The sequence below is a fragment of the Magnolia sinica genome, chromosome 9, assembly GCF_029962835.1.
Source record: "Magnolia sinica isolate HGM2019 chromosome 9, MsV1, whole genome shotgun sequence".
Taxonomy (NCBI): domain Eukaryota; kingdom Viridiplantae; phylum Streptophyta; class Magnoliopsida; order Magnoliales; family Magnoliaceae; genus Magnolia; species Magnolia sinica.
In genome coordinates this window covers 11,574,262-11,594,349 of record NC_080581.1, presented here as the reverse complement: position 1 = coordinate 11,594,349, position 20,088 = coordinate 11,574,262, and the positions used below count along the sequence as shown (strand labels likewise).

The 20,088-nt window shown below is 39.6% G+C and overlaps 1 protein-coding gene across 2 annotated transcripts in view; it reads left to right on the top strand.

The window, feature by feature from the left end:
• Positions 1-521: 521 nt before the first annotated feature.
• Positions 522-20,088, top strand: part of LOC131256892 (histone-lysine N-methyltransferase ASHR3-like) — a 53,762-nt gene continuing 34,195 nt past the window's right edge. Inside the window, exons 1-6 of one of the 2 annotated variants that reach the window (XM_058257978.1) lie at positions 522-1,056; positions 1,343-1,489; positions 2,922-3,086; positions 4,758-4,784; positions 17,218-17,335; positions 17,514-17,613. In XM_058257978.1, the coding sequence (XP_058113961.1) occupies positions 670-1,056; positions 1,343-1,489; positions 2,922-3,086; positions 4,758-4,784; positions 17,218-17,335; positions 17,514-17,613 (944 nt within the window). In that variant the 5' untranslated portion in view covers positions 522-669. The remainder of the gene's footprint in view (positions 1,057-1,342; positions 1,490-2,921; positions 3,087-4,757; positions 4,785-17,217; positions 17,336-17,513; positions 17,614-20,088) is intronic. The other variant, XM_058257979.1, reaches the window with a different exon arrangement.

Genomic DNA, 20,088 nt, shown 5'->3' with positions numbered 1-20,088 from the left:
GAAGGGGAAACTAGTTTGGGCGAGCCTCGCCAACTACTTCGAGAAATATTTAATACTCTGGAACACTGTGCCGACAATACCTAGGTACTTAGAAATTACTCGGAAACTGCTTATGTGGAATAAAATTAATTCAAAATATACGGTTCGGATCATGGATCCCAGTTTAGATGTATCGTGATTCCAAATATAAGGTTATCCGATCATCCAGATATCGGATTGGTAGAAATTTATTGGACGGTTAAAATTGAAGATTATCCAATGACCGTATTCAACAAATAAGTACCCATGAATCATAGCTTAGGATTGTTCAAAAAATCTGATTTTTGTACAGTGATTTGGACAATACATCTGTTTTAATGTGAGTTTATTCGTTCCAATTATCAAATTTCCGAGTGCCTGTGTATGACGTATTATGGTCTACCAGAGCATAAAATAGCTCCCCACCCTCGTTTGGTAATTTTCACCAAATCACCAGATCTTTCCGTAATTTCACCTTCCCAACTCCCGCTATGAAAACCCGAACTCCCTTTTTTTCCCGCCATCTTTCATTTCAGCTCCATCTCTCTTCGCTGCATTCAACCCCATACAGAAGAGAAAGAAAAACCCTAAAATCCAACCTCTGCAAGATCATGCCCTAGCCCTAATTTCAATTCCCCTCGTTTTCCTACCATGCCAGATCTCAGCAATCTTCTCAATCCCTCTCAGTTCGTTGTCTTGCCCTGTGATTCCAACGCATCTTTGAACGCCGGAAAATCCGAAACCGTAGAAGAAAACAACGGCCCCTGCCGCACATGGGATCGGCGCCTGCGATGTCCGGCCTTGGATAAATCCGGGGCGTCTGTGGAGAAGAGCTGGCTGGGGGCTGCGGATACGAGGCGGAATCAGAAGAGGTCGGGTCGAGGAGAGGTAGCTGCAGCGGTGGAGAGGAGAAGTAAGAGGTTGATGAGCAGCAAGTCGCTGGATGATCATGTCAGGGACTGGGCAGAGAAGAAGGTGGCCTCAGGAGTTCCTGAGGTGGAATGCCGATTTCCATTCGTTATCAATGCTCCGAAAATGGTAAATTTCCCCCCTTTTCTTTTGGAATTTTAAAAATTACATGTGCTGTTGAGTGGTGGAATTGTTCGATCCTCTTGGGTTTTCAGCTGGTGAAAGTGGGGCCCATGAAGACGACAATCATTACTCTTCCACTGGTTGCAGATTTAAGATGTGATTCTGTGCACACGCATGCCACACATCTCCTCTTTAATCTTCCTTTGCATGAATGACCCTACCATTTCTCTTCTTACAAGTGTTAGTGATCTTTGGATAATTTCAACTTTTGGTTGTCTGCCATCAATTTCAGGTTGAATGTCGTATATGCAGTAAATCTATCTACTCCAGCGAAGAGTTGTTATGCACTGTCCATGGCTGTAAGGAAGCCTATCACTTGAAATGCGCTCAGCAGAGTCTTGGGTTTTTGGGTTCTAGAAATTTCAAATGCCCCCAACATGTGAGGGTTCTACTTCCATCTCTTTTTGTGTTTCCCTTTACTTAAGTATGATACAGAGATACAGATATATCGTGCTGTAGAAGGCGGCATAGGTTCTGGGTATTTGATAATGACAGGAGCCTGTGACAATGTTATTCATTAATGTCTCGGGCAACATTTTACTTGCTTCCTTTGACATTCGTTACTCAAATGCTTATTCACATTGCTGTTGTGTCATCTTGTAATTTGGTTAATACAGTTAACACGTAAGCGAACAGTCCTCACACAGAAAAATATACGAACATGTAAATATGATTAGGAACAAGCAGGTAGGGATGACAATGAGCCACTCTAGGGCTGGGCCAGGGTTGGCCCTAGCAAAGCCCCAGTCCATTGCTGGCTGTGGCCATGGCCCTAATTGGGTTGAAAAGGTTTTGACCCCATATAGCCGGGCTGGGTTATGGTCGACTTCTTGAGGAAAAAGATCTAAATGATGAAAGGTTTGAATTCAGCTGAAGATATATATATATATATATATATATATATATATATATATATATATATATATATATATATATATATATATATATATATATATATTTTGGAATCCTCCATCTACAATGAGTCCCATGACTAAAAAGTTTGGATCATTGCAACATGACCTGGATCCAATGAATGTCCATAAACTACAGATTTATGGTGAATGGGAATGGGTCACAAGTGTCTTTAAATTGTTCATTCTTTCTGACCAACGGTGACTTGCTTGATGATTGAATTGGGCCAATGAGCGGGGACCGTTCATCGTTGGCCCAGTCTAGACCTCGACTCTAGGTCTAGATTTCAAGCCCGAGCCTAGCCCTTGGGCCAACTTTAGGGGTCCAATCCCTGACCCTACACAGCTGGGCTGCTTGGGCCAGGTCAGGTCACCCTAGAAGCCACTTATTGCTTCTGTATTCTACAATGTAAGAAAATTCATGGCCTTGACCACGATGTTTTCTTCCTTGACTGGGTGAAATTCTTCTTTGGAGGAATCCTAAACCAATCTTATTTTCTTCCAAGCTTATTTGGAATACAAAGCCATAAATTCAACAATGCTATTTCATTCAAACGTCATTCAAGTGTGTCAAACTATCTAAAATATTTTGCTAGACTTGTTTACACCAATAACATCAGAGTAATAATGCTATGAGATGCTGAACTGTTAGGTACCTTTATAGATGCCCCTTGGGCACATTTCAGCTGGCTCAAGTGTGACATAATGTGGGTTGGCTGCTGAAATGTGCCAATCATTGGTCCCCCTCTTTCTATTCATGATGCTTATATTTCCTTCACATTTATGAAACTTGTGTTCTGCTTTTGGAATCGATATATCTCGTCGAAGTATTCTTTTCTAATGAGTCCGTTACCTGGATTGGGCTTGGGAGCTCACTTGTGCACTGCATTTCACAAACAGGCTTGCTTCATTTGCAAACAGAAGGGATATTGGCGTTGCACACGATGTACAATGGCAGCACACTCTAAATGTGCACCTTGGCCTGATAATGTGGTCTATCCATTGAGTCAACCTGGCCGGGCAGTTTGTTGGAGGCATGCTACTGACTGGCGATTTGAAAAGAAGGTCAATCTCTTCTTTCCTTCTCCAGAACTGTTTTTATGTTCGATTTGTTTTTAGGGTTTAGAATGTCTTCATGTTGTTGTTTGCTGTTGCATTCTGTAAATAATGTTTATCATCTTTACCCATTTATGGATCAAATCCTCCATGATCTGTCTCAATACTGTTGGCAGACCACCTCTTAAAATAGCATACAGCTGTCTGTGCATGATGTTTATGCAGTATGGTTGTATAGGAGTACAAAAATAGTTGCCTGTTCATGTTTAGAGGCACGGTATCACCCAAACACCTCTTTTTACCCAATCATATGGAATGATAGTGTTGTATAACTGGAAAAACACCCAAAATGTGCATATGGATGTGTGTGGCTTAGCATAGAGGTATCTAAGAGCTCACGGTTGGACTTATGGGTTTTACTTATTTGATCCAAATGGGCCCTGAGGAGATTGTTTGCAGATCTTGGACATCTGATTAGGATCACGTGGGATCCATCATAAGGTGATTAGTGGCCTGGATGTATTTCTAAAGCTAATGAATTCTAAAACGTGGAAATGATATAAATACTGCAAACACTGATAAGTGGATTGGAAATAAATAATTGGTTAAGAAAAAAATGCAATAGGTCGTACTAAGAAGAATCATAATTTTGCGTGTTCCAAGTTGCAAGACTCAAGACTAGTAGAAAGCATTTCACTGCTTCCAATCACAAATACTGACTGCAATCTAACTATGGAAGCACTGCAAAAGCTGCATAAAAGTGTACGTAAATCATGCTTTCGCATATGAGGCAATTATCTTGGTTCTTGGTACTGTAGTTTTCCTGTGAGGTGTTGAGGCGACCTAAGCGACCCACCCATCCCATTGTCATTTGCACCACTATCATGCAGGTCATCTCTTTCTTCTATGATCACATACAACTTTGTTGTCTATTCGTTGTCCATACTTTTGGCTCCCTCTTAAATGGTTCTGTTTAGATTCTTCATCTTAAACCTCATCAGCTGCCTCAATGAAGTTAGGTAGCTTGCACCTGGTAACATGCCCTGATGCTTACAGCTAGTTTTTCGCAGTTTTAAAGGAATTTTGTAACTTCTGCTCTTAACTATGAATCATTCAAACTTGAAATTATGTTTGGAATTTCTTATGTCTATGTGTGCATCATAGAATCATCCTATAAGAGATGTTTTGGCATTAGCAAATGTAGAAGTTTCTGTATGTAGATGTTCCTTCAACATAGTGTAGACGTGTTGTTCCATCCTTCCCTGCTCGTCCAAGGAGTTATAAGATGAACACTCATGGTGTCTAACCTTTTATGATACAATACAATACACAGTTAGAAACTCTCCGTAGTCTGACAATTTTGTTTATGTTGGCGTGTTTTCCTTCGTTGCCATTAATTTGGAGAAGATTTCATCTGAGGTAATGGCTCTAAGGCAACTGAACAGTGTTCATGTTTTGGTTTGGCTGTCTTCTTTTTCTTTCTTACTTTTTTTTTTTCACCCTGAATATCCAGGAAGAGAAGAATGTGTTAAAACGATTTTCAGTTGACATGAGTTCTTCTTCTTCTTCTTTTTTTTTAAAATATAATTTTACTTCACAAACTGTAGGTGTTATCACTTCATTCTTATTTTTCATTGATTAGGCTGGCTGACAGGGATGATATTTTTATTGGATGAGCAGCATGCAGTTCCAACGAGTGATATAGAGGTCAGAGCTTTGAAGATTCTCTTGTCATGCCTATTTACATAGGTTGTTGATTTCAATTCCATTCTCATGCTTTGAGATACTTGCAAATGAGATTTTCCTTTTTCTACTTTCTTATGTTAAATACATTGAGTCTTTTTCTTTTTTAACAATTGAGGAATTTTAACTCTGTTATATTATCTAGAAATCAAAAGTATTAAAAGGTGCGAGGTGCAATTGAGTTGGTCCAGCCCTATGCTTACCAGGACATAGCCTCAGAAAATGAATTAAATATAACTCCACTTGGTAGCAATTGCTCTTGCTAGTCCTCAGCTAGAATAAAGGAGGGTTGATGTCAGGTTCATGGTTGAATCATAGCTATGTTAGCTCACCACGATACATGGCCAATATGGGGCCTTATCAGCCTTTTTTTTTGGAGAGGGGGATAGGAACATTTAAAACCATGGTCAAGTTGGAAATTGATTATTGGACATCCATGAAGTTCTTGTGAGAAAGTTGATCTAGCTAGGACAAGGCTATGGTATGCCAAAGATGATGATAAGACAGTGCGATATGCACGTGGCACGGGGCTTGGGTTAGTCTATTTCATGCATCACATTGCCAATCTACGATGAAGCTTACAGATTAATGTCACAAATTACAAAAATGGATTTAATTGTTTGTCTGATCATCAGTTGATCTAGTCTCTCATGGCACAACAACTTGTAGTGCAGAGTTGCAATTGTACCAAAAAACATCACTGTGGATTCAGTTGGATAAGGTCTGGCTCACATTTAATGGGCCACCATTCAATGATCACGTTGGTGCATAGCACCAATCTCCAACATTCTAGTAGTAGGTTATAATAGCATAACAATATCTTTGTGTGGTTGGTGTAGACTCGGTGCTTTAAATAGCACGTAGTATATTGTGTAGCATTCAACCCTCTATAGCATGTAGTGTAAGCTGCGTCATGATTTTTTTTGAAAGATGATAATATTATTAAAAGGTAGAAGCCAAAAAAGGAAAACAACAAGCAAAGAAACAACAAAGAAACGAAGAAAAACAAAAATACAAAAACAAAACAAAAAAGAATAAAGACCTAAGCTAAAATAACCTACGAAGGGGAAAAAATAAGGAGGAATATACAAGTGCACATAGCTCAAACCTAGCTCAAGCCCACAACCATTAACCTGGAGCCCAATCCCTGATAGATTGAAAGACTCTACATGAAACCCCACTAACTGATCCATTCACATTGTTGAAGCATTGATTATTCCTTTCTAACCAGATGACCCAGAAGGTAGCGAGTAGGCAAAGCCTCACCCTCTTCTTTCCAAGCTTCCCACCACCACCAACATCCCAGGATATGATGTGGGCTTCCCAATTGAATAAGGAACCACCTAAGAGACATCCTCCTGTCGTAGAATGCCATGCTAAACCACCTTGGAGAAGGAACAATGAAGAAGATGGGATGCTGAATTTGCAAACTGAAGGCTCGGGAGAACCATTCCCCTCTTTTGAAGATTGTTAATTGTGAGGATGTGGTAGCTAGGCGAAGGTGCAGGCTTTCAGAGGGCCCCCATAAGACCATAGAGGGCCCGTGTAGCTTAAAGGGGCAGGGTTCACAGGGGAGGAGATGCAATCGTAGAAAGACTTCACCGAGAAGGCATCACCTCTTCTAGGCATCTAGGAAGTAGAGTCAAGAATCTTAGGATCAATGACAAACTTCTGTACTCGAGAAAGAAGCATGACTAACTCAACAAATCCCTCCTACTTAAGATTCATTTGAAAGGGATGAGTCCATACTCCACCCAATCTGAATTAGGAGAAATGCTCAGAAACTAGGATATTAGGGTTTGGGCATGGCCTAGTTATAGTTGGGAAGGAGTCTTTGAGAGTAGAAGCCCCACACCATGGGTCAGACCAAAATCTTACTCTTTTTCCATTTCCCAACGAGAAGGAAAGATCGCTGAATACAATAACAACTATCTTATCCACCTCTTTCCAAAAGGGCAAAGGATCTGTACATGGAAGATTTCTTTGTCCGCCACCCACCTAACTCTACACCATACTTGGCCGCAACAACCTTTTTCCACAAAGAATCATCATTAAAAACGAAACGCCAGATCCACTTACCTAAGAGGGTTGAATTTACTTAGTTTAGATGCTTAATACTTGGCCCTCCCTCAGAGATTGGTTTGCAAACTTCATCCCACTTGAGATGAGGGAACTTCCTTGAGTGGGAGCCACCTTGCCACAAGGTCCTCCAAAGTTTATCAATCTTCAAAAGAATAGATTTAGGGCAACGAAACAAAAACATAAAAGAGAGAGAGAGAGAGAGAGAGAGAGAGAGAGAGAGAGAGAGAGAGAGAGAGAGAGAGAGAGCGAGCTGGCCAACAATAAAAGGTTACCTTTCCAGGGAGATAACTTACGCTCTAACCTTTTCAACACCATATACCAGAGGTAAAAAGTGGGCTTTCTTACACATAGAAGAAGCTCATGATAACTAGAGGGGAAGGGTCCCACACGACAACCAAACACAGAAGCAAGACCCTAGACTTCCTCATCAGACATGTGAATACTCAGAAATTCACTTTTAGCACAGTTTATTTTAAGCCCCAAGACAACCTCAAACCAACAGATAGTCATGGCAAGACAAGATAACTATTGGATCGGAGGGTTCATAGAAGATTAGCATATTGTCAACAAACTGAAGATAGTTAATTTTGTTAAGAAAGTTTTCCACAACAAACCCTTTGAATAAACTCAGCGACAACAATAAATATGAAGGGGAAAAGAGGATCCCCTTGCCTAAGCTCACGAGAAGCCTTAAAGAATCCAAAGGGAGAGCCATTAATAAGAAATGAGAATTTAGCCGAAGACACAGAATTCCTAATCTATCCTCTCCAAGTTTTCCCAAACCCAAGTTGAGAATGCATATAGTGTAGAAAGTTCCAATTGATATGATTGTACGCTTTCTCCAAGTCTAACTTACAAAGGGTACCTTTTTTGCTTGCACGATGGTACGAATCAATGCATTCGTGGGCCAGTAGAGCACTCTTTAAAATCTCTTCCCCAAAGACAAAGGCACTCTGGAAGATAGAGAACCTTGGGAAGGACAAGCCTAATCCTAGAGCTTAGAGTTTTAGCCAAAATTTTATAACTACTGATTAGATTAATTGGCTGAAAGTCGTTCAAACTCTCAACACCTTTTATCTTAGAAACTAGAGATATGAATGAACATCCCATCTTCGATGGGATTCGACTAGTAAGGAAGAAGTCCCGGACAAACGCAACAACATCCTACTGTATAAGATCCCAAAAAGATTGGAAAAAAGTAAGCAAAAATCCATCAGGACTAGGGGCCTTATCCTTTGTTAAGTAAAAAACTGTTGCCGTGATTTCATCTAAAGGGAAAGGCTTCTTCAGGGAATCCCTATATTTTGGGGAAATCTGAGCAAAAGGAAGATCATTGATGACGGGCTTGTCATAGCCCTCGTAAGAGAGGAGTGAGTAAAAATTAACCACAACATACGAGATATTATTCTGATTAGAAAGGCGAACTCAATTCACAAGTAAGGAAGAGACAATATTATACCTCGCTCTAGCATTGGACACCCTGTGGAAGTATTTGGTGTTTTTATCACTTTCCTTAAGCTAGACATCTCTAGAGCATTGGCGCCATTTGATTTCTTCTTCCTTAATTCTAGAGGCATAGTCTGAAGACAACTCACCTCTAAGAGTCAAATCCTCATCTAACGGAGGTTCTCCTCCCTAGATGTCTAAAGCTTGAATCTGATCTAGAATGGAAGCTTGAATCTAATCTAGAATGGAAGACATCTCCAACTCCTTTTTGCAAAAAACTTCCCGATGCCACTTCTTTAGCTTCTCCTTGAGCATATGCATTTTCTTAAAAAGCACAAAGCCAGAAGGAAGATAATCATGATTGCAAGATAAAAGGATATACAACTAAGGCATTGGCCAAAAAACCCCGAGAGACCATGTTGTGTAGGATTCCTTGATTCTGTCAATTTGCCATGCATATTTGTCTTGTCTAGGTTCAACCAAGTCCATTTTTGGTTTGATCGAAAATTGGTGGAAAGACAGGTTGCACACTATGCCGCTTTGCATTTTTTCGGTTTGATCGAAAAGTGCTTCGAGTTGATTTGGTCCGATCGAAAGTCATGTTAGGTTTGACCGGATTTGTTATGCAAAGTTGCGCAAATCGGGCTATTTAAGCCTAATCCATGAGTAGGGCTTTGATCATTACAAATGTTTTCTCTATAAGGGCAAGGGTTTGCGAGGTGAGAGGGTTTCCAATGTTAATAAGAGCTTGGGAAGGGTTATTCTCAAGGTGTTAGGGTTTCCTAGGGTTGTGCATTGTAAGGAGAGATTAGGTACATCTGTAATCGAATAAGGTGAGTTGGTGTAAACTCTAAAGTTTTGATTATTGTGGATTTCTATCACTTTGTGCCGTGGTTTTTTTTAATTCCCGCAAGGGGTTTCCACGTGAAATATCGTTGTGTTATGTGTGATTGCTTTATTGGTTATTCTGCTTTATTCAATTGTTCATCTTCATTGTATGTGCTTTCGCAAAGCGAATAAGATTGACGGTGGTATTATATCTAAATTTTTAATACCTAAGGTTGATCTGGGTTTGTTGGGGGGTCTGAATCCCTATAAAGTGGTATCAGAGAGTTATGTTTAAGGATGTTTTGGGAATTCAACGAAGATGTCAGGATTGAAGTTTGATATACAAAAATTTGATGGGAAGGACAATTTAGCTTGTGGCAGTGGAAGGTAAAGGATATTCTAGTTTCACAAGGGTTGAGCAGGGCATTGTTGGAGATGAAACTGGAGAAGATATCGGATGATGACTGGAGCGATCTCGGGGAGAAAGCTATAAGCCCCATCCATTTATGTCTATCGGATGATGTCATGTACAATGTCCTGGATGAGAAGTCTCCCATAGAGATGTAGAAGAAGCTAGAAGACCTATACATGTCGAAGTTCCTAACAAATAAGTTGTTTGTGAAGAAATAACTCTTCGGGGTGTAGACGAAGGAAGGATTAGATCTCCTGGAGCACACGAACTTGTTTACAAAGCTAAGTAGTGAGTTGTTAAGGCTAGGAGTGAAGGTCAATGAAGAAGATAAATTGATGATACTACTAGCATCGCTTCACACATCATATGACCATTTCATCACTATGTTGTATGGGTATAATACAATGGAGCTTGAAGAGATCATCGCAGCTCTTGTTTCTAATGTCTGGGGGTGGCGATTGTACTGTCTAAGGGAGGAGCACGATACTTCGTGACCTTCATAAACGATTACTCGAGGAAGGTTTGGGTCTACTTCTTGAAACACAAGTTTGAGTTGTTTGCCAGGTTCAAGCAATGAAAGGTGGAAGTAGAGGAGCAAACCGGGAGATATGTTAAGTGTCTCATATTAGAAAACGATATGGAGTACAGAGAGGCGAGATTTATGGAATTCTACAAGGAACATGGCATCACAAGGCACTTCTCAACTCCAGGGACCCCGCAACAGAACGAGGTGGCATAGAGGATGAATAGAACTCTATTGGAGAAGGCGAGAAGTATGCAGTTGCATGTGGGGTTGCCAAAGAGCTTCTGGGCAGAAGTGGTGAACATGGCATACCATATAATGAATCAATCACCATCTACAACGTTGGACTCCAAGGTTGCAGCGGAAGTCTAGACGGGCAAGGACGTTGATTTTTCAGGATTGGGGATTTTCAGGTTCCCAGCATATGTCCACATGCAGAGTGAACAAAGGTCGAACATGGATCCTAAATCTAGGAAGTGCATCTTTGTTAGGTATGAGAAATGTGTCAAGGGTTGCAAACTTTGGGATCCAATTTCACAGAAGGTGGCAGAGATGTTATCTTCGATGAAGCATCAATATCGAAGGCCAACGATGAAGCTGCAGAGAAGTCAGAGAAACATGGTGCGATCGAGAAATTGTCGGTGTAGGTGGAGCCAGTTACTAAAGGCGAAATTCAACAGGAGCAAGAAACTAAGCAAAATGATCAGTAGGATACCCATGAATGTATAGCCGGGAACATGGAGAAAAGAACCATTAGAGCCCCGGTTTGATATGGGTTCGAGGACATTGTGTCTTTTGCATTGTTCATAGGGAGTGGGGATCCTTCCACCTTTCAAGAGGCGAAATTTGGAAAGGATGACGACAAGTGGATGTCGGCCCTGGTGGAGGAGATGGAATATCTATACAGAAATCAGACATGGGAGTTGGTGAAACTTCCAAAAGGTTAAGAGAGCTATAGGGTGTAAATGGGTCTATAGGAAAAATGAAGCATTAATAGATAAAGATTGAGAAAAGTACAATGCACGACTTGTAGCAAAGGGGTTCTCATAGAGGGAAGGAGTAAATTACAATGAGGTTTTCTCTTTGGTCATGAAACATACCTCAATCAGGGTTTTACTGGCAGTGTTTTAAATAGCGGTAGCGTGTTGCGTAGCGTTCAACCCTCCGTAGCGTGTAGCGTAAGCTACACAATACTTCTATTTTTTTATTAAAAAAAGAAAAGAAAAATATGATAAATATTAAATAGTAAGAAAAAAGCAAAATATATAAAAGTCACATTCTTTAAAAAAAAACATGCATTACAGTGGACCCCACGCATGTGGGCCATGCCATACACACACCATAGTGGACCTGCGCATGTGGGCCATGCCATACACACACAACAGTGGACCCCACGCATGTGGGCCATGCCATACTCACACCACAATGGTCCCCACGCATGTGGGCCATGCCATACACACACCACAGTGGACCCCACGCATGTGGGCCATGGCCGCGCATATGGGTCATGGCATAAAACACCACAGAGGACCCCCACATGTGGGCCGTAGCATAGAACACTACAGTGGACCCCACGCATGTGTCCCACGTGATGGTTGGATGAGTCAAATCCATGCCATAGACACCACAACTCCCATAAAAAGAAAAAAAATTGAAAAAAAATGAAAAAATAACACAACATTTCAGTATAAATAAAAATAAAACTCATTAACAAAGATTAAAGGGCTAAAACATACCTTGAATAGAGATTTAATCAACTGAAAATTGATTTTTGGGAGTTACGTTTCCGCGCGGCTGCAAAAAGAGGGATACGCGATTTCTCACTTGTTTGGGCTTCAATGCTTCTGAAATTCCAGCAAGATGATGCTCTTGTAATTCCGATTGAACTCCAAAAATCAGATTTGATAAAGGGCTCTTCGAAATCTTGGAATCAAAGCTTCGAAAATGAGGAACCTGCGGCTGCTACGGCACCGCAATAGGGCTGTTCAAAAGCCCTAATACGATTTCGTATTGTTTTAAGTTTTAAAAAAAAGTCTTATAATATGAGTCTAACACCACCTACTTAAAAGGAAAGATGGCCAGTCACCACCATTTAACAACAAGTTTTTAACTAAAGTGACTTTTATTTTAAAATTCTTATGTTAGTCTTGAGGCGTACGCTATATACGCTACACGCTACTTATGTGTAGCGTACGCTACAGCCCTGATAGCGCACGCTACTGCGTATTTACGCTATTCCGCACGCTACGTAGCGTTTTTTGTACGCTACGCTACGTAGCGTACGCTACACGCTACGCTACCACACTATTTAATACACTGTTTACTGGTGATGGTAACGGAATCCAATTTGGAATTGGAGTAGTTTGATGTGAAGATAACTTTCCTTCATGGGAACTTGGTGGAAGTAATTTACATTAGGCAACCTGATGGATTCGAGGAGCTTGATAAGGAAGGCTACGTGCGTAGGTTGAAGAAGTCATTGTATGTGCTAAAGTAGTCTCCGAGGCAATGTTACAAGCGGTTCGATTCCTACATGGTGGAGATTAGGTATAACATGTGTGGGTATGATTGCTGGGTTTATTACATGGTACTTGAGGACGGGTCCTACATTCTACTAATGCTTTACATAGATGATATATTAATCATTGCAAATGATAAGAATGAGATACTCTTGCTTAAGTCTCTGTTAAGCAAAGAGTTTAACATGAAGGATTTGGGCATTGCGAAGAAGATCCTAGGCATGGAGATACACATAGACAGTGAGTCTAGGAAGCTGTGGCTATCTCAGAGGGGTTATGTGCAGAAGGTGCTAGAGAGGTTCCCCATGGAAGGTGCTAAGCCAGTTAACATGCCTCTAATAGGTTATTTCAAGTTGTTAACCAGACCGTGTCCAAGTATAGAAGGAGATTTTAGATATGTCATGGGTGCCATACGCTAGCACAGTGGGGAGTCTTATGTATGCAATGGTTTGCACAAGATCGGATGTCTCACAGGCAGTTAGTGTGGTTAGTAGGTACATGGTGAATCCAGGGAAGGACCATTAGAATGCTGTCAAGTGGATTCTCAGGTATCTCAAGGGCACAGTCGACACTGGAGGACATAGAGCTTCAGGTGGAGTTGTAGGCTATGTGGATTTGGATCACGCAGGTGATTTAGACAACGGGACATCCACTACGGGATATGTTTTCACATTAACAGGCAGACCAATATATTGGAGACCTATGCTATAGTCTACGATAATGTTGTCTACAATCGAGGCGGAATATATGGCTGCGACGAAGGCGTCAAATGAGGTATTGTGGTTGAAAGGTCTGATAGGAGAACTCGGGTTGAAGCAAGAGGTGATTCAGTTGCATTGTGATAGTCAGAGTACTATTCATTTGGTGATGAATCATGTGTATCACGCACGAGCCAAGCACATCGACGTGAGGTTCCACAAGATACATGAGTTGATTAGTTCAAGAAATTATGTTTCAGAAGATTCACATGAACGAGAATGCTGTGGACATGTTGACAAAGTCGGTGACCACAGAGAAGTTCAAGCACTGCTTGAGCTTGATCAATCTCACTTGCCATTGATGAGATTGAACACCGTTGCACAGGGGCGTGGATGGAGCTGTGTTCCAGGTGGAGAATGCAGGGAGCGGTCTACGCTCGAGGTGTGAGGTTGCACGAGAGATATTCAAAGTGACTTGGCAGAATGCAAGTCAAGGTGGATATTGTTGTGCATGATGCCTTGATTATGCTAATCTGCTGTGCATAGTTGTCCTCTCTAGGTTCAATCGAGTTCATTTTCGGTTTGACCGAAAATTTGTGGAAAGACAGGTTGCACGCTATGATGTTTTGCATTTTTTCGGTTCGACCGAAAAGTGCTTCGGGTTGATTTGGTCCAACCGAAAGTTTTGTTTGGTTTGGCCGGATCTGTTACGCATAGTTGCTCAAAATAGGCTATTTAAGCCTAAAGATGCTTCATTTTTCAAGTAAAAGCATGTTCCAATGGACAAGTTGTTTCCATGCCGTGCACCACAGTGGGGTCCATGCAACAAATGATTGTAGAACAACCTTATTCTACAACATAGCACGATAATGGCCGCCCCCCAAAAGGAAAGAAATGCATCCACCCAACTAGACTAGGTTGTGGGCCACACTAGAGAAAGTAATGGCCAATTGTGAACCACCTAAGAAAATCAAGACTATCCAACCATCACGTGGGCCACACCATAGAAAACAATGCACAACCACCCACACACCTCCACTAAAGCATGGTGGCCACCTGATGGGTTGCATGCCATGCAATAACACACACCACAACAGGCCCCACAAGAAAAATGTGTATAACAATCCTATCCTACAACATTGCATAGGAGGTAGCCTCCTAAAAAGGAAAAAATTGAAAAAAATCTCAAAAGAAACCATACATCTTTATTTGAAATGAAAAACAACTCACTAAGAATATTAAGGGGCAAGAACATGCCTTTATCAAGCTTGAGAAGAGATTCAATAAAAAACTGACTTCTTGAGCTCCACAATTGTGTGGATGTGAAAAGGGGGATTTTTTTCTTTTCCCTTCACATTGGCTTCAACACTCTTGAAAATACAACAAATGGACCTTTTAAGGCCGATTGGTAAGCTAAAATCTCCTCTTCAATGGTTTTGTGGATCAAGAATCGAAAAATTGAATTCGGGGCCATAGGGGCGCTTGCCGTCAAGTATTAGGGTTTAAAGAGGTGTTTTAAACTTTTAAGACACTGTCTAAAATGTGAGTTTTGCACCATTTACAATAGTCACAAGTCCTCAGTTGTACACGTGGAGGCCCTTTTATTAATGGTTAAGATTGTCTAACATGGGTATATCTACAAATATTCTTTTTCTACAATAGGACCTACTATTTATATGGTTTTTGGATAGCTCCACACCATTGCCATGTGTAAGAAGTATGGGCCACCATAATTTTACATCAACAAATGAGCTAACAACATAACACATTTTCTTTTATATATTTTTTGTAAAAGACCGAGTATAGTGTAGCATACACTACATGTGCTACATGTTACAACCTAGGGGAAAAGCACTATTTTTGCACGCTACGTAGCATATGCTATTTAAAACACTGGTGTAGACACTCACTGAATTGGACAATCGTGATCATTTAATTGATTTGAAGTAAGTTAGGAGGGTCTCGCTCCAAACTCCTAGTTTTGCATGGATTAACTTATTTTAGGACTCTTATTAGGCTCAATTAAGGGCGCGTTGTCAAAGTTTTATCATTTGTGAATACTTGCGGGAAATTGCCGATACCTTGTTTCAATGCATTGTTCTATCTCTTAATTTTCATTTGTTTTTCAAGTAACTGCAAGAATATTTTATGCCCTCATTCAACCTATTAGGTAGTGCCAGATCTTGCCTATCACAAGCCCCGAAAAGTTCTCAAGATTTACCAAAACCCCACCTAGATGTCTATACACAAGTCTCTCTTCTCTAGGAAAAGGGTCTTTGGATCTTGCTTCTCTACACTTAAATGGTTATGGTCTATTCAATATGAATGCATAAGCAAAACTTGGATAAAGGGAATGCCTCAACCCTTCTGGATTGTAAAGGGAGGATTCATTTGATATTCCTTTCCTAAGCTCAAGTCACGGCCTTGCAAGGAGAGCATTCACAAATCAGGACCCTCCATTGGATTGAATGAAAGAGACATTGAAATCGGAGTTTCCTAGGTGGTACTTGGTAAATATTTTCTTTGCAATTTTAATTCCTTTAGGGTTTATTTTCTTTATTTAATTTGCTGAAATCTGGTCTTAAGGATTTCCTCTCCCACAATGCAAAGACCGTGCATTGATATGCATAGAAGGGTGCTTCATCTCTTCCTTCTTTAGTAGCGAAATCCTTGAATTTTGGGATAGACAATTTTGGGGTTAAAATTTCAATGTTTAAAGCTTTCAATTCACAATGTCAATACTATGGTTCTCTAGTCATCCATGGGATCCTAAGGTCTCCAAATTCCACTAGTAGGTGACTACTTTTGATTTTTTTTTTTTCTTCCTTTTCTTTTAAGCCTATGACTTTTTGGCGGGTTGGACTTTGTTATACAAGCTAAACCAACTAGGATACCCATCTACTTTTACACAAGTTATTGAAACCTTAGTTGGATTGGCTTGTTATACAAGTTAAAATAGGATAACCATAAAAGTATGGTAAGTTTTTTTGGAGTATTTTTTAAATCTGGAATTTCTGTTTCTGGTTAGTTGATTCTCACCTTCTCTTCTTTTGTAGTGAGTGGCTTCACACACACACACACATTCTCTATTTCCAGTCCCTGTGTGAGGAGTGGGTGGCTGGTTTTTCTACCAATCACTGCATCAATTGGTATTAGAGCACCAACCACTGTCTGAAGATTCAAATGGTTGGATTTTCTGCTAATCTTGGCATCACACAGCAATCAAATAATCACGACCATCCAAACACTGGCCATTTCTTTCATATTTGTCTATTTTCTGTGCTGCAAATTGCATTGTTATGGTATATAGACCATATGAATCTATGAAAGCATAAGCAAGCTAAGCTTGGGCCACCAAATGGATAGTTCATATTGATTATCAGACCAATTTACTTAAGCTAACTTGACCGTCCATTTAATAGGCCATTGGTTGGATGGTTAGAATCATCTGTTTGGTGTGAGATTTGTTTGATAGCCTCAAAAATATCATCAATATTTGATTGAATTTTTTTAGTGATAACAGCAATTTATTAGAAAAGCACGCAAAGCGCGCAACTACACCTTGAAAAAAGAATACAACTACACTGCACCTCAAATATTTGATTGAGTGGACTATCCATGTGTGCAAATGCTGTCCATTCATAAAGCTTAGCGTAGAACTATCCAAAATGACAGCGAAGACAAAAATAATAAAAACTGCCCAAATATGTAAGGCATATGTCCTGGCTACATGGAACTTTTAAGCCTAGAGGCTATCTTCTTCTCTATGTACCTTTAAAAACTAGTTATGGAAAATGCAAGTTAAATAGCACAGTTAAGTTTAAAAAAGTTATGGATAATGCAAGTTACTGCATGCCCCACACAACATTGACAAATTTCAATTATGCAGGAAGCATTCCACCGCTTGCCTCTCCCTTACGTTGATGAGGAATTTAAGATGGGCTTAATGTGGAAGGACAATACGGAGAATGAAATGAAGCCAAATCCATATGTGCATATCAGACGCAGTATCCTATATATTTGGTCTTTGAAGTTTGAGCAAATTTTGGAGTCTCAATTGCTTTATGGTACTTATTATTGAACCTTTGGGCTGTAAACTGTATTTGAGTGCTGTACTTTTGATACGAAGGGGTCTAGGATGCCAATTACTTTCATTTCATGGCAACTCTTAACTGGGAAAAAAAGATCTGTATCTTGTTAAGAAGAAACGCGGCGACATAGATGCTGATGTCGGATGCACAAATTGCAAAGCTGATAGTACATGCTCTGAGGATTGTGTGTGCAGGTATCATAGTTCTTATTCATTGTTAAAAGTTATCTTCACTATTTGTTATTGCAAAGGGAAATTGATGTCTTTACCTTTATATACCAATGTTAAATAATGTTGGTTTCAGAACTAGGTGCAGACATTGGCAGTACAGTCCTATCTCCTAGCTTGCAATAAGTTTTCACTTGGTTGCATATCCTTGTATCGATAGTTCCGTTCAGTGTAGAACTGCTGGCCATTCAACTCTCACAAATATAATTTCTAAAAGGAAATATTTGCTAATTATGATTTATTAGGCAATATATTGGGGTCACTATTCTGAATGCAGTTGTGTGTGTGGGTTTGAAAATGAAAGACCAACCTCTGCGAAATCATATTTGTTTACTTTGCCGAATCATTTATAGACGAACATAAAATAGAAATGTTAACGACTTGTTCAAGTAAAGAAGCAAATATTATAAACATTTTGGAAACCTTCTCACAAGAATTCTAATCTTGATAAACCAAATAGAAAACATTCAAAACAATTATTCAAACATCTCAAGGCTTGAGATTTCCAATACATCAGAACTATTGGAGCGTGATGATCTCACGGGTGGCTCACTTTACATGGGTACTATGGTTTCTAGTGTCTCACACCATTGATATGTTAGAGTAGAGTTTTAGTCCGTGGGTCGTGTTTCATGTGATGTAATAACTTAAATATGGGGGTATGTTTGTACTTTCACATTTATTATGAAAGTCCTAATAAAATAAGGAGAGGCTAGGGGCATCACACCCTATTGTGCCCTCTTTTCTCCATTTGCTTCTCTTCATATTCTCTCTCCTTCTTCTCCATCTCAATCTTTCTCAAGAACATGGTATTAGAGTGGTAATAGATCTAGTACCTCGTTTCTTCCCATATTCTTTCATGTTCTTTTTCCTCTTCGTTTTTGTTTTTGTTTTTACAAAGTGAAAACCTAAATCATTGGGTGATGATTTACACAAATCACCTTTTTTGTTGTTTTACCACGATATGGTGGGTTGTGTAGTTATGCCTTGTGAGTGTACTTGAGGCCCACTTCCGTATACAATTAAATAAGATGGTTTTATGGCCAGATTTGAAGATCAAGTGCGAGTGTACAAGTCGTGAATGAATGTGTACCATTTTTTCGTATTCATTATCAATCGGTTTGTACTTGTGGTGGAGATCTGTGATTTATGCTCTTTTGAAGCAAGTATTAGGTGAGTTCAAGTTCTTTCTTGTGTGTTTGTTTCCTTTTCTTTCCTAAATATGGACACCAAGAGTGACGTTAAGAATAGTCTTTTACCTCCATTTGAGTTGAAGACCAAACTTAACGGTGTAAATTATTACAATGGGCCACGCCAGTAAGATGTATTTCTTACAAGAAGAATTAAATTTAATTATTTGATATCCCCTAAACTATAGACTCTCGTTTCATCGCTTCTAAACGTGTCGAGTTAGAATGTGAAGTTTGCCGGTTGAGTAAATATCATAGAGCTTCTGATCTAGAATTGATTGAAGAAGTAATGCTTCGTTTAAATTATTTCATCGTTATGTGTGGGGATAAGCTTGAGTCCCTAGTTTGTTGGGTTTTTAGTTACTTTGTTCTCTTTATTGATGATTATTCTAGAATGACGTGGTTATATCTAGTGCAACATTGGTTAGAAGTCTTTTATGTATTTCAAAACTTTCACAATGAGATAGAAACTTAGTTTGTTACAAAGTTGTGTGTGTTTAGATTGAATAATCCCTTGGAATTTATTTCACAGGATTTTCATACCTATTTACAAAGTGAGGGTATATTCATCAAACCTCCTGTACTTATACACCCCAACAAAATAGGGTGGCTGAGTGTAAGAATATATATCTAATTAAAGTTACTTGTGCTTTGTTATTAGAAATGAATGTCGCATAACTTTTATGGGGCAATGCAGTCCTTATTGTGCTTCGTTTGATCGATAGGATGCCCTCGTCGGTTTTAGATGAGAAATGTAATTCTCATTATTGTTTCCTGATCGACCAGTTTTCTCTCCTCTCAAAGTGTTTGGTTGTACTTGTTTTGTTCATATGTTTAGATATGGTCATTATAAACTTGCACCTCGTTCAGTTAAATGCATTTTTTGGGATATTCTCATATTATAAAAAGTCATCAATGCTACTTCTTTCACTTAAAAACATTTTGTGACAACCGATGTTACCTTTTTAAAAACGTCCCATTTTATGTTAAAAATGAACATGCTGTTAAAGCCAAATTTGTGCAAGTTCCTTTACCTAATGTATTCCCTTTAAAATTTGACATTGGATTGCTACCACCTCAGAAGGATTTCATGCGGACATATTTTAAAAAAAAGGAGCAAAAAAACCCAAGTATTACATGCCATTTCTTCTCAGTCTACATAATCGGCTACTACACTCACTGAGGTTTTTACTCCTTTTTGAGTTTCCTGAGGTTGTTAGCGATCGACCTATTGTAGTTCGTAGAAGTAAAC